This window comes from Phlebotomus argentipes, unplaced genomic scaffold (genome assembly GCF_947086385.1).
Source record: "Phlebotomus argentipes unplaced genomic scaffold, Phlebotomus argentipes genome assembly contig_5, whole genome shotgun sequence".
In the NCBI taxonomy this organism is placed as follows: Eukaryota; Metazoa; Arthropoda; class Insecta; order Diptera; family Psychodidae; genus Phlebotomus; species Phlebotomus argentipes.
The window spans coordinates 1971712-1984696 of record NW_026776165.1 but is presented as its reverse complement, the minus strand read 5'-3'; the positions used below and the strand labels follow the sequence as shown (position 1 = coordinate 1984696).

At 43.4% G+C, this 12985-nt stretch overlaps 2 protein-coding genes across 4 annotated transcripts; both read right to left on the bottom strand.

The window, feature by feature from the left end:
• Window positions 1-16: 16 nt before the first annotated feature.
• On the bottom strand, window positions 17-1208 carry LOC132255537 (protein Rae1). The gene has a single exon (XM_059751616.1). It carries the CDS (start codon window positions 1097-1099, stop codon window positions 17-19), a length of 1083 nt encoding a protein of 360 aa, XP_059607599.1. The 5' UTR covers window positions 1100-1208.
• A 108-nt stretch (window positions 1209-1316) lies between these two features.
• LOC132255458 (serrate RNA effector molecule homolog) lies at window positions 1317-5188 on the bottom strand. 3 transcript variants are annotated; one of them, XM_059751506.1, is made up of 6 exons: window positions 5104-5188; window positions 4580-4952; window positions 4332-4514; window positions 3533-3599; window positions 1568-3453; window positions 1317-1517 (listed from the first exon to the last, which is right to left on the bottom strand). In XM_059751506.1, the coding sequence occupies exons 2-6, from the start codon at window positions 4930-4932 to the stop codon at window positions 1418-1420; spliced, it is 2589 nt and encodes an 862-aa protein (XP_059607489.1). In that variant the 5' UTR covers window positions 4933-4952; window positions 5104-5188; the 3' UTR covers window positions 1317-1417. The 3 variants fall into 3 exon arrangements, with proteins under 3 accessions (XP_059607489.1, XP_059607490.1, XP_059607491.1); XM_059751507.1 differs by having other exon boundaries at window positions 1317-1496; XM_059751508.1 differs by lacking the exons at window positions 4332-4514; window positions 4580-4952; window positions 5104-5188 and adding an exon at window positions 3803-4312.
• Between the last annotated feature and the right edge of the window lie 7797 nt (window positions 5189-12985).

Below are 12985 nucleotides of genomic sequence, written 5' to 3'. Positions count from 1 at the left end.
CACCAAGATGGACAGCCTAGGAGCTGGCGCGCGGTTTCAGCTCGTCGTAGCAGGGTCGGAGGAAGATGTAGGTCTTGTGGTTGAGATTGTGCTCGTGCCCCTTTGACCAGTCGTACCCGATGGCGTACGCGAAGATCTGCCCGTTGGAGTTGAAGCAGCACTTGGTGATGGACTGCTCCATGGTCTCTGACGACTTGAGCTTCGTCCTGGCATCCTTGTCCCAGAAGCTGAAGGTGCCGTCGCTGCCCACGGTGGCGAGAGTGCCGTGCACAGGATGAAAGGCGATGTCGTTCACGGCGTAGATGTCCTGATAGCCGGAATTTCCGTTGGAGCGGTGGCACTTGAATGTGAAGTTGTCCTTGGAGTTGGTCGGATTCACATACTGAATGGCCACGCGTCCCTCAATGGAGCCCAGGGCATAACCCACGGGCGTCTTCTTCTTGTCCCGGAAGATGCTCACGGCCCTGTGCTGATACTTGAGCGGACTGTCCAGCCTCTTGTACTCCGTCGGCTTGTTCTCCAGCGAGTAAATGATCAGACCACGTCCCGCTGTGCCCACCACCGCCATGGGATAGTCCACATCGGCGCAGTAGCAGCGCTCCGGGATGTTGATGGCCATCATGGGACTTGGCGAGCGCGTGTCCCAGAACTTGAGCGTCTTGTCCCAGGAGCCCGTCATCAGGCAGGTGTAGTTTGATCCCTTCACCCAGTGACACGTCTTCACCGGCGCATCATGCGCTGCCACCTGAACCACCTGGTCAGACGCCAAATCCCAGCACTTCACCTGCTTGTCGCACGACGCAATGAACACCTTCCCGCCGTCATCGGACCAGCACACGTCCAGCACAGGCCCACCCATGGTCTTCATCTGCTTCGGTACCGTCTTGCCAGTCATCTCCACCTCCCAGCACCGCACACAGCTGTCCCAGCTGCCGGCGATCAGGAAGTTCTGCGCCACGCTCGCCGGACTGAACTCCATGCAAGACACCGTGTCTTCCGGGGGCGACGTCACCTCGAAATCCTTCATTGGGTTTGTGTTTGTCGTCTGTGCGCCACCACCAAACGAGTTGGTCACGTTCAGCGAAGATGCCGTGAACATATTTGCTCAGGAATTTTCCGCGTATTCAGAGGAAAACAGCGAAAACTACGTCCGCGAGACGCCGTTGCTTTGACAACTCTCTGCGTTTGCAGCAAACTTCACACTGAATCGACACTAAAAAAAAAACAGAGATTATCAGTTCCGGAATACACATTACATTCCAGGCTCCGTCAGGACCTTCTCTGAAACCATAAAACATCACTTAAGAGATCCTCTTATCTAAGGGTATTATAGAAAGAAATTTATTAACCACTCTCTCTTTCTCTCCTTTCATGTGTGGGGAATCAAATGAGAAAATTGTGGAGCTCGCGGAGTCGCTTACAGGAATTCATCTGGCTCCCTCGGAGCGTCGAGGTCTCGGTAGTGGATAATAGGACGATAATCGGGGCCGCCTCCCCTGAAATTAGACATGTTTCTCCTATTAATTAGGCGCATCACTCGTGAAAATGATCAGTTGTGCTCTCATACCTCCTCGGATAGCCGGATCCGCCGCCACGGTGTCTCTGCGGCGGCATCATGGGATAAGGATTGTACGGCGAGCCGTACGGTGAGCCCCCGAATGGCGCTCCGCGATATCCCATGGCCGGATGCGCTCCTGGCGGTGTAGGATCGCCGCCGAGACTCTTCTTGGCCGCACTGCCAGGATGCTCTGGCAGCTGCGGACGCTTGGGATCCTTGAGGTAGTTGTTGAAGTATTCCACCTCCTTCTTCACTTCTTCAATCTTCTCCGAGTGCTTGTTGAGAATGTGCTTCCGAATGAACTCCGGTCCCTTGAACTTCTTCCCCGACAGCGGACACAACCACTTATCCTTGGCCAATTCCTGCGTGTTGGCCAGTATGAACTTCTCCACCTCGGCGTCCGCCTGCTTCGCGCCCAGCTTCCCCAGCTCATCACTCTCCACGGTGCCGCTGGGCGTGAGGAATGCTTGCAATTTTGACTCAAAGTTCTTCGTGTAGTCCTGAATATCGTTACTTGAAACGCGACTCGTGGGCGCCGGACTCCTGGCATGGATGATGCCACAGCGATTCGGCATCTCATCCTCATACGGATACTCGCAGTGATTGTAGAAGTCCACCGAGTGTATGATTCTCAAGTAGAGAATCAACTTGTCCAGCACAGGCAGAAGACTCGCATCACTGTCGAACATCTCACTCTCCAGCACATCTTTCTTCTCTTCCGTCAGCCCCAGCAGTTCGTCCTCTTCAGCGGACGCCTCGTCAATTAGGTAATCTGTGATGTTCTGCAGCACAGGATTGCGCGACAGCAATCCAAAGGACTCTCCTTGCGACTCCTCCTGCACGGCGCCCGCCTCATCGCGCCACAATCCGTGCTTCTCGTCCAGATTGTGAATGATCCTGGCGCACAGCTTGATGTCATTGCGCACCACACTCCTGTGTAGCGCCACACCGTTCACCGGACGCACCCTCCTGCTGAGATCCCGATTGACAATTGCCCCCAGCTCACAATCCCTCAGGCGGATGTTGTTCAAATTCCAGCAGATCTCCTTGATGTTCACATCCCTCTTGAATGTCACCCAGCCGCGGCGGAACCAGCGGCGCTCCGGCAGCGGATCCGCAATGGCCACGCGCAGGAAGCCATCGTACTTCCGGCACATCGCATCAACCTCCGCCTTCGTGATGGTCGGCGTGAGATTACGTAGGAAGATGGAGCTCGTCTTGTGCAACTCTCGCACTGCACTCTTCTCTCGCACCAAATCAATGGTCACCAGGTCCTTCTGCTGCTCCTCCACCACCTTCTCCGGCACCTCCTCAACGTCAGGCTGCTTCTGCTCGCCCAGCAGCTCCTGCTCCTTCTTCTCCTCCTCCAGGAACACAATCTCCACCTCCTTCGCCTTCTCCTCGACGTTGGGCACAACTGGCGGCGCCGGCTCGTCATCGTCCGAGTCACTGGAGCTCTCAGAAGAGTCCTCCGAGGATGCCGAATCCTCTTTCTTTTCCCCATCCTTCGGCTTCTGCTCACTCTCGTCCATCTTCTCCACCTTCTCCTTCTCCTCTGGCTCTTCGGCCGCCTTCTCGCCATCCTCATTGGCCTTCTTCTCCACCTCCGGCGCCACCTTCGGCTCCTCAACCTCCCCTTCCTCCTCAGCTACACTCTTCTCCGTCTCCACGCCGTCCTTGGCGATCTTGGGCAGCTTTGGTGGCTCCTCCACGAGCTTCACAGGTGCTGGCATCGTCTGCACTTCCAGTACCTTCAAATCCTCCTCACTGCCGCCCTCCAGCTTGATCACCACCGTATCCAGCAGCTTGAGAAGCTTGTCCGTGCAAGTGAGATCCAGCGAAACATCAGAGATCATCTCTTTCTCCATCAGCTCCATGAACACATCAATGCGTTTCTGAAAGTCAAGCGCACAACATTATTATTGTTAATTCCTGCCACTGAAACATAAGCGAACAGAAGCGCCTTTTGCCTACCCTGAGAAATGCAACGTGCTCCTCTTGTCTCTTCAGCAAATCCTCCGGATGGTATTTAACCTTGAACCTGCAAAAGAGAATCCAAAAACAATGGCAAATTAGTGGGTGAAAACAGAAGGAAATCTGCGCAGGAGATGAAAAAAATCAAGAGAAAAAGGAATTATTATTTTTTGCTCTTTTGCAAGGCATTTGTGGGAAAATAATCATTGTTTTTTTTTCTTTATCAAGGCCTTAGTGAACTATACTTAATCTTTTTATATTTGTTCTTACCTTCGAGATAATCTCATTTTTATCTTACTAAAGACTAGTGTTTTTTTTTCTTTTCATTTGATAGAAAATTTGATTTTTTTTTTGACTTAGAGAGTTTACTTCCTTGGCATTGCTCGCCAAGATACGAATTTTTCGACAGAGACATTTTGTTCATATTCGCTTCCTTATCCTGACTGCGCGCATTTTTCAGCAAGGAGCAGAGATATTTATCTACATTTTTGCATCCTTTCTCATCTCAAAACCACACCACAATAGGATGGAAATTTCCGCAAAATACGCCACACTTTGCTGTCGGATGAAAAGCATTATGTTGTCATGTATAAAATAGAGATAATTTCACACACACACACACAATGAGAGGAGGAAGACTCCGTGGGGCCGCCTTGAGTGCTGTTCTCTAAGTAAAAATTATCCCATAGAAATTATATCCCAAAAATTCCCAATTGGCATCCAACTCTTCAATTGACCAAGAATGAGAAGAACATTTTTTGAGGTGAGAAAAAAACGGGGTTTGTAGGAAGATACTTGCCATTCCTCATCCTTGTGCGCCACGAAGAACTCATTCAGCTGCTGCCTCTTGAAGTCCAGCTTGTACTCATTGTACTTGGTGATGGCATCGGAATCAGATATCGAGTCATCCTGCGTCGCAAGGAACTGCTTCAGCGTCATTATGCAAGGCTGCGTTTGCATGTCTGGATTCGGGACGGAATCCCTGTCAGGGCGAGAAACACACAATCAGTTAGAAGACGAGGAGAATTCCCACCTGAGCTCACGCACCTGGAGTGCATTGGCATGGGACCACCGGAGCCGTACGGATGACCACCGCCGTGTGGCAACCATCCCATGCCGGACTCGTGATGCCAACCGCCGCCGCCATACGGCCCGTAGCCATCGTGTGGCCCCATGCGCATCCTCTTCATCGGCGGCATGTCCCTGGGCGGCGAGTACATCCTGTCGCGTCCATTCCGGAACTCCCTGTAGTCGGGCTTCGACCTCACGCGATCCATCCACTCGTCGCGACCTCTGTGGTCATCTCGACGGTCTCGCTCGCGATAGTTATCGCCGGAGCTGCGCTCACCGCGGAACTTGTCGCGCCTCTTGCGATCGTACTCATCGTCCGAGTCAGCCATTTGAAGCGTTCCGGGAAGCTCTGCAAAAATGCCAATAATCAACTTACATAACCTCATTTTATACATCAACTTTACACCCAAATATCCACACTATTTCCACACTCCCCTCACAGCCCACTACGGAAAAGCCTTCCTTGGCCACTCCTCTAGGTATTAGCAGTATTTTCTCACCGTAAAATCAGCTACAAACAGTGTTTTAGGACGTTTTCCCTGCGGCAGACAGACCACCTCACTCTGCAATCTGACAACACTGGCCGACGCACAGCTGACAGGTTTCGGAGGGGAAGCGATAAATGCACTTAATATGATTCCCAAGATGGCGTCATTGAAAGCAATTGCTTAAATGATTTTGATCTGAGAGGAAATGCGATTTTTCTATGTGTGAAAGAATGTTTTCCAGGTGACAAGCATTGCAATCCCCAGTTAAGGCATCAATGCAGGTAAGTATAGTAAAATTACAGCGTGTATTTTCAATTTCTGCGTGTTATTGGGATGTAAATATTTCACCGCAAAGCGGCTTTTTCACTTGGATTTTGGTGTTTTCCAACGCGCTTTCTGGACTTTTTTCTAACCTTTCAGCTTTTCTCACTGTGCTGGTATTCTCATCCTCTGGGAGAGATTTTCATGATTTCCGGGAAATTGCGGGAATTTTTGCAAGCGTGATTTTGTGGGACCAATCAGAAGGCGTTTCGCATTCTATTTTTCTTTTCTCGCTTTTTATAGTCAAAGCTTGGATTCGGAGAAATCCTGTGGCTTAATTTCTTTCACTTAACTTACAAGGTAGGATTAAACACGCGCTGAAATATGTTGAAAATATACAAATATTCTTAAATATTTTTATAATAAAATTAATCTTTTAACTGTAAGAATTCCAAGAATTCTCTAGCATAACACCATCTTCAAACTCTCTCTTCACGCTTTTCTTAAAAAAAAACAATCCCTGGTATAAACTCCTGTAAACCCCCTGAATTCAATCGGCGGCACATCAAATTATGTGGTCTCTTAATAAAAATAATAGAGACACCTTTCATGCCATTTCTTTGGGTTATGATATGTTGTGGCGCTCAAAGGCGGCCGTGAAAGACTGAGAGCTTGACGAAGAGTGGCTTGTGCGGTCCACAAAAGGATCATATTTTCCTGTAATTGATGACGGTACTTCCGTGGACGATCAAAGGTGGCGAAAAAGTACACGATCCATTTAATTAAGCACAAAAGGTCCAGTCATGAAAGATATGAGATCAAAAAGGTCCACAAAAGGATCCTTTTGTTTGCAGATTTATTCCACTCTGCGATATTTTACTGATAGTTTTATTTCCTCAGGTTGAATTGGTCAAAAGTGCGCTTTGACGGGACATTTTTGCTGAGCGGCGGTTCTTGAAAAGAAGCTGACGATTCGGGATTTTCTCAGGCAAAACTTCAAATAAGCGAAAAAATAATTATGAAAGGATTTACACAAATTACGTTCTTGATCATAATTTTAAATCCCAACGCTGAAAATTAAGTCATTTAGTCGGTGTTTTAGTTGTTTTTGATTAGTACAAATCGCAGAATACAACAATAATTTCCCTTCATCTCAATTGATATTTACATTTTACGAGTTTAATTCTTTTCTTTTAATTTCGTCAAATGATTTAATAAGAATCTGATAAAATATTTGGTTTTTGCCTATATTTGACTGACCAAATTGCATTTTCACTGATGAAAACACGGATTTCTCTTTATTTATGCGCACTCTATAACTATTTAACTCTATTTACGACTCTCTTTGCTGGCACTAAAGCCAGAGAGAATTCTAGAAACGAACTTTTGATGCACATGAATTTGACTTTGCAATATCAGAGTATTTTTCTTCACTTTGTGGACTTCCGAAGAGTCTTGTTAACTCGATATTTTTTGCACAGTCTCAGATGGAGAAACACTTTTTGGGCCAAAATGCACTGAAGCGCGATCGTGCGAGATTGTTGATCTGCTGGAGAAGAGATAGTGTTACTTGGCGGGCACAAAAGAGGCTAGTTTTCTGGTAAATTTGAGAAAAGAGATCTCGCAGTGAGATGCCTTTTTTTTGGGAGGCGAAAACTCTGGTGCAGAAATTGATGCAGATTTGCGACGTATCCGCAATTGTTGAACGGCGAGGTGCGACGTGCATGGCGATTAAATTGCGAGGAGGGTGAATTTCAGGAGGTATTTACCATCGGGGACTAGAAGATGAGGAGGACAATGCTCTGGGCGTGTTTCCAGTCCATTGTAAGTGCGCCCAATGGCAATATCAAATACAAATAAGGGTAGCTCATTGTTGAGCCGAGGGTGTATTTCAATTGATCCGCATATTTCAGCTTGTTTTTTAGGATTTCGCCTCTAGTATTTACGAGTTTTCGTTCTTTTTTTCTGCCTATTGCCGCGCGTATTGCGCAATTGATTACGCCAGAAAATGCTGAAGGAAGAAAAGGAAGATCGGCTAAGCTTTTCTCATCACACATTATTTGAGGGATGACGAACAAGGAGTTGCGAGATAGCAATTGAAAGGGAATTGTAGATGAGAAAGGCAATTATTGCTGGAGTTTTTGGTTTTTGCATTCATGGATGGATATCTTTCTTCTTCTCGTTGTTGTAAAAGATGTAAGATGTAAACAATCTTTTGTACTTCTTCCTATTCACTTCGTTTCATCTTGTATTTGGAGTATTTCTTTCATGCGCTTCCCTTTTGTCATCAACCGTCTTGGAATTGTACTTGAAACATCCTTCTGACCATGTTGCATTGCAATTTTGAGTTTGCAAATTTATACTTGTGCAGCTTTTTAGCGTGGGTAAAATTACATGCTGTTTATATTTTTTTGTAATTTTTCTGACTCGTGAAGAGATTTTCTTTGGCTTGGCCGAAAGAGCCGAAAAAGGCGCCTAATCTGTCTCCATGTCCTTTTGTCCGACGTAAAGTGGTTCCATTTCAAGTCACTAATCCTCGTCTTTGTGAGAAATCACATGAGAGATTTAGAAGTCAAATCTTTGCAAACACACGAAAAATCGCTTTTGTCACAGAATGGTTAATTGCGAAGAAGACAAATATTTTGATTCTGATTATGAAAAGTGTTGAACAATATAGAAATTAACACTCGCAATATTTTGCTGATTTTACACTGTGAACATTTAGGATTGTGTTGCGAAATATGTAAATTTAAATCATTTTGATTTCTAGGTAAAAGCAACATTAAAGAATCTATTGATTCTTTCTCAATTCTCCACAAACTAAAGCCGAGCGGGAGTTCTTTTCGATTCACTAGACTTTACTTGTTGGCTTCTGGAAGAAAATTGTCCATTAAAACTACACAATTTACTTTGCGATTTCCTTGAATTAATTTCTATTGTCGACGTTCTCATGAGAATTCGTTGAGTAATTGGAATTCCGTGAATTTTTCCAGTGTTAGAGAAGTATTAACATTTATGATTTTTAACTTTTCAAAAAGTTCAGAGTGATACAAATTGATGAGCTATTAATTACCTTCCTTAATGTTGCATAAAAATTGATAAAGTTTGCACTTTTTGCTTGGCTTTGCTATTGTGATTCTCCTTTTCAGTATCAAATGTTTCATCCACAGAATCTCATCCGGAGGGTAATTTCTGCAATAACTTTCCTTCCCTCTCACAGAAAATGAGAACCATTTTCCGCTTTTTTTCATCATCATCATTGAGTAAAATCACTGTGAATAGAAGTAAACGGATTTAGTCATATCCTGATTTAATTGAAACATGGCGAACGCCTCACTTTGTTTTGAAGGCTTTTCCCTCTGTGTATATAAACAACACACTGTACACCTATGTATATAAGACGGGGGAGTGAAAACTATTACAGCATTTTCATCACAGAGTTTGTTCGCCGCCCTTGTGTGTGTGTTTGTTTAATGAAATTCCATCTTGATGGCTTTCCTTCGGAGATTTTTTTGGGGGAATTGGAACAGATTTGAATGCAGTTGAAGTTTAGATAAAACTTTTGTGTCTCTATCAATTGTCTCTTATCGTCTCAGTTTCTCATTACAGGCACAACTTTTGTAATCTCGCCGCCTTGTTGGACAGAGAGAGGGAGTGAGATATGGTGGCGATAGAGGCGTGCGATTGCAATTAATTTCGGGGATATGTTGAAATGGATATGGCGACGAGAGGGCATTTGGAATGATTGTATTCTGATTTATCTGGCAATTTTTTCTCTTAAGAGAAGAAAATTTAGCTGCTCGTTATATTTGACATGCTGTCAGATGGAAATGCGGTGTGTCTGTTTCATTCGCCCTTAGCTAGCTTCGATTGGGGTGTGATGTGTTGTATATATGGTGAAAATGGGGGATGTGTTGTTTACTGATCACTCTTTTGAGCAGATGTAACTTAATAGTTCATCAAGAAGGGTGTCTGTCTCCATGACAACGCCACTCTAAGCGTTGAGGCTGGTGTTGGCTGCCATATTTGCTAGTGCCACCCACTTTTCAGCACCCTTCGGAGCATCTCACTTTCTCTCCCGCACGTCCGGGAGAATTTTGTCGCGGTGGGGGTGGAAGAGAATATCATTCTTCCCGATGTGCGAGCGAGAGAAAATATCTCGCTTCTATGTACACACACAGAATGCGTTTTTTTTTCTTCGCCCTCCTTCAACCCCCTTGTCGGCTCTCCTCCTTTGGCTATCGAACACGCGCGAAATTCAGCACAGAGTTTCGGGTGTGAGTGTCGAAATGATATATTCATTTTTTGGGTAAAAGTGAGTAGGAAGAAATAAATGAAGGGAAGGACGACAATTTTGCAAATACGCCTTCTGGCAGAATTTTCATCTTTGTGGGGGTAAATTCGCCTGAAAAAATATACTTCAAGGCACTCAAATCAATTTATCTGTATTGAAGATAGTTTTTATCTTTAATTCTTTGCTGAATTTACTAAATTATCACGTGTTTTTGGCAGTGACGAAGAAGAAATACATAAACTCAATTCAAAAGTTTGGACAAGTTTGGAACACAAAGTGTTCCATACTTGTCTAAATTCTATGAACTCCTATGAAATAAAGTGTTTTAATGCACTGTTTGGAGGTATTAAAACCTTCTCAAACTATTACCTTTGAAATATTTTCATCGCAGAACTATTTGAAAGACAAGCTTAAAGTCTAGTTAAACATGAAGTGCAGAGAAATTTATGAATATTAGAGTAGATATTGTGATTCTGTGCGGTTATGATTTCTGCAAAAACCCGATTTGACGGTGAAACATTGCATTTTATATACGATTCATTATAATAAGTTATTATTTTAAAGGTTTTTCGAAGCCTAGAATAGCTTTAAAGTATTCTTCTGTGTTTTCGAAAGCGAATTATATTTTTTGTGATTTTAAATGCATAATGTTTCTGTGAAATGTTTTGACTGCACTTATATTTGCGTTCGACTGTTTTCTATGATAAAATTGTACGAATAATAATATGTAATACTTACTATTCACACTGATTTCGTGCTGTTTTTCATGAAACTTGAGAGATTTTCATTATCCAAATGAAACCATATGACTGGAATCCGTTGAATGTCGTTCTAAGCCACCCTTTGAAAGTGGCTCAATGCATTTCCATATCGGTTCAAATGTACATAATTAACTGAAACGACTTCTCTTGCAATTAATTAGCAATTGTAGCTCTGAATAAATCCGAGACTTGTGCGAGAGGGCATGAAAATTACTTTGAGATTAATAGGACGAATAACTGATAAATCTTTCCTGCGATCTCACTTGGGTTTTGCGCGCTCTTTTCGCCACAGACGGAGATAGATGGAAAAAGAGGAGATGCGTGATGGGAAAAAAGGGGAGTGCAAGAGGGAGGAAAGCGGATGTTAATTGTATTTGCAAGACATTCATTTTCTTATGCTGCCAGAAAACTGGATCGTTTGCAAGTTGGCTTCGATAAATTATTCAAGTTTTCAAGGGGTTGAAATCTCTGCCATCATTCCTAAAGCCATTTTTTCCCGTTGGGGTGACAAAGTGGCTCATATATGAATATGCAATGTGAGACAAGAGGGGTTTGATGTGTGTGCGATATTTAGGAAATGAAGATAGGTGGGATAGAAGTGTTGTGCTTCACCTTTTTCACCCATCTTTCTCACACACTCTCGCTCTCTTTCCGATTTTCCAAACCACCCCTTATATACCTAACTTTTGTTGTTTCCATAGAAACGTTTCAAGTCTCTCTCACTCTCTTCTCCTGAGCTCTGGTGGCAGCCAGAAGGAGGCACACAAAAAGCTCGTTGACGGCGGAAAAAAGTTTGTGGCGCGAGTGATATGAAAAAAGGCGAAGAGTAAATAGAGAATTAAGGGGGACGTGAGGGGCGTGAGATTGTGAAAATTCACAAAAAGCACACACATACACATTGTATATCCACGGAGATTAGAGTTGCGAGCACACGACAAAGTGAACGAGGAGAGAATTGTGTTCGCATCTCCAATTGAACTGCTTTTCCTCTCTCTCTCTCTCTTTCTCCCTCTCTCTCTCTGTGTGGAGAAGAATTCTGGATGTTGTGGAGCCAGAATTGCGAGGGCAGCAAGAACTGTAAAAGGTCATTGTGGCTATTTCCGGCGAAAAAGTGGTATTTTATCTCACTTGTCACACTCGAAATTGTGCAGATCTGTTTTCATCCGGAAAGGGTGCTTTATTTGCTCCTTTTGCCACCCTTCTGTTCCATCGTTCATTTTTCATTTGCCACTCTTCTCCTTTTTCGGCGTGATAAATCAAATTCCTACGAATAATTTCATTTTCTCGATTTTGTGTCCTCAATAAATAACGAGAAAGGACGATTCAACAGCTATTTTCTGCACTGTGTGAGATGTTAGCGCGCGCGATGATTGTGAATTGCGCCAGAGAGAGACAGACTTTGGAAAAAGGGAGCTTTCAACATAAATTTTGCTTAAGAGTTTTGTATATCTTCAGGAGAATTTTATTATGTCTTCACCCTCGCACAGCTCTTTGAGCATTGCAAAGGCACAATTCGGGTTTCTGAAGGAAAGTTTCTTGAGAAAGCTGCGATGTTATTCACAAAAATTTACTATATTTCCCATTTTGTAAATGGATAAATATTTGTATGATCACAAAATGGAAATGTGAGAAGCATCTCTTAACTTTAGGAAAGTTTTTCAGGGTGTGAATTGCATTTAAATGGCTTGATATTCATTCCTGAGGAAACTTTAGTTCAGAGAAATGTATTTTGACGAAATATTTGGGGCTTCATGGTATTTTAAGGTGTATGTGATGCGAATGACAGACAAAATTTTATGGTTTTCTTAGAAAATAAAATATTAAGGGCGTACATTACCTGATTGATCAGCGAAAAATGTACTAAAAAGGCATAAAACACGAATAATTCCGCTTTGTCTCTATTTCTGATCAAATTTCACTCATTTCTGTCATCTTTTACTTGATTTTAGCTAAAGAACTGTGTTATTTTTTGTAAATCTCTGACCAAAATTATGATGATTTTTTAGTTAAGAGTTAAAATGTATTTACAAGACTTTATTGTGTCATTGTGAATGCTGAGCAGCGATAAATACAGATGTACTTTCGCAAGGTATTGAGCAATGACGAGTGGTAGAAATGTGGGGTGTGGAAATTGTAATGAAATTTTGCTGTATTCCCCCTTTTTGTGGTGCCTTAAGATGTATAATATTGTATATATAATGTGAACATATCATAGGAGCAGAAGAGAAGATTTTATTGTGTTTATTTTCTGCTCGCGCTCATGCCATGTCTTCGTGTACACACTCTGCGTACTTCAACGGGTCTTTCTATGTATATTTGGAGGATGCAAAATCGAGAAAATGGCGTCTCTGGATGCGATGTGTTTCATACTATCCGGCGAGGTGCAATATTGTTGAGTGATATTTAAGTAATTTTAACTACACGATCTCATCTGAATGCGACTTCGTGTACTTGTTGTGAGAGAATGGAGAGATGGTTAATGAGAATTTCTATATATTTTCCCTATAAATGATGCCTATCTTTTTCCCATTTGTATTCCAAGTTTGATTTCATACAAATCCACCCCACATTTCATCCC

Coding starts and splice junctions, on each gene's coding strand:
- LOC132255537 (XM_059751616.1), bottom strand. CDS start 1,099: ATGTTCACGGCATCTTCGCTGAACGTGACCAACTCGTTTGGTGGTGGC.
- LOC132255458 (XM_059751506.1), bottom strand. CDS start 4,932: ATGGCTGACTCGGACGATGAGTACGATCGCAAGAGGCGCGACAAGTTC. Junction 4,515..4,579: donor CCCATGCCAATGCACTCCAG/GTGCGTGAGCTC, acceptor TCGCCCTGACAG/GGATTCCGTCCCGAATCCAG. Junction 3,600..4,331: donor GCGCACAAGGATGAGGAATG/GCAAGTATCTTC, acceptor TCTCTTTTGCAG/GTTCAAGGTTAAATACCATC.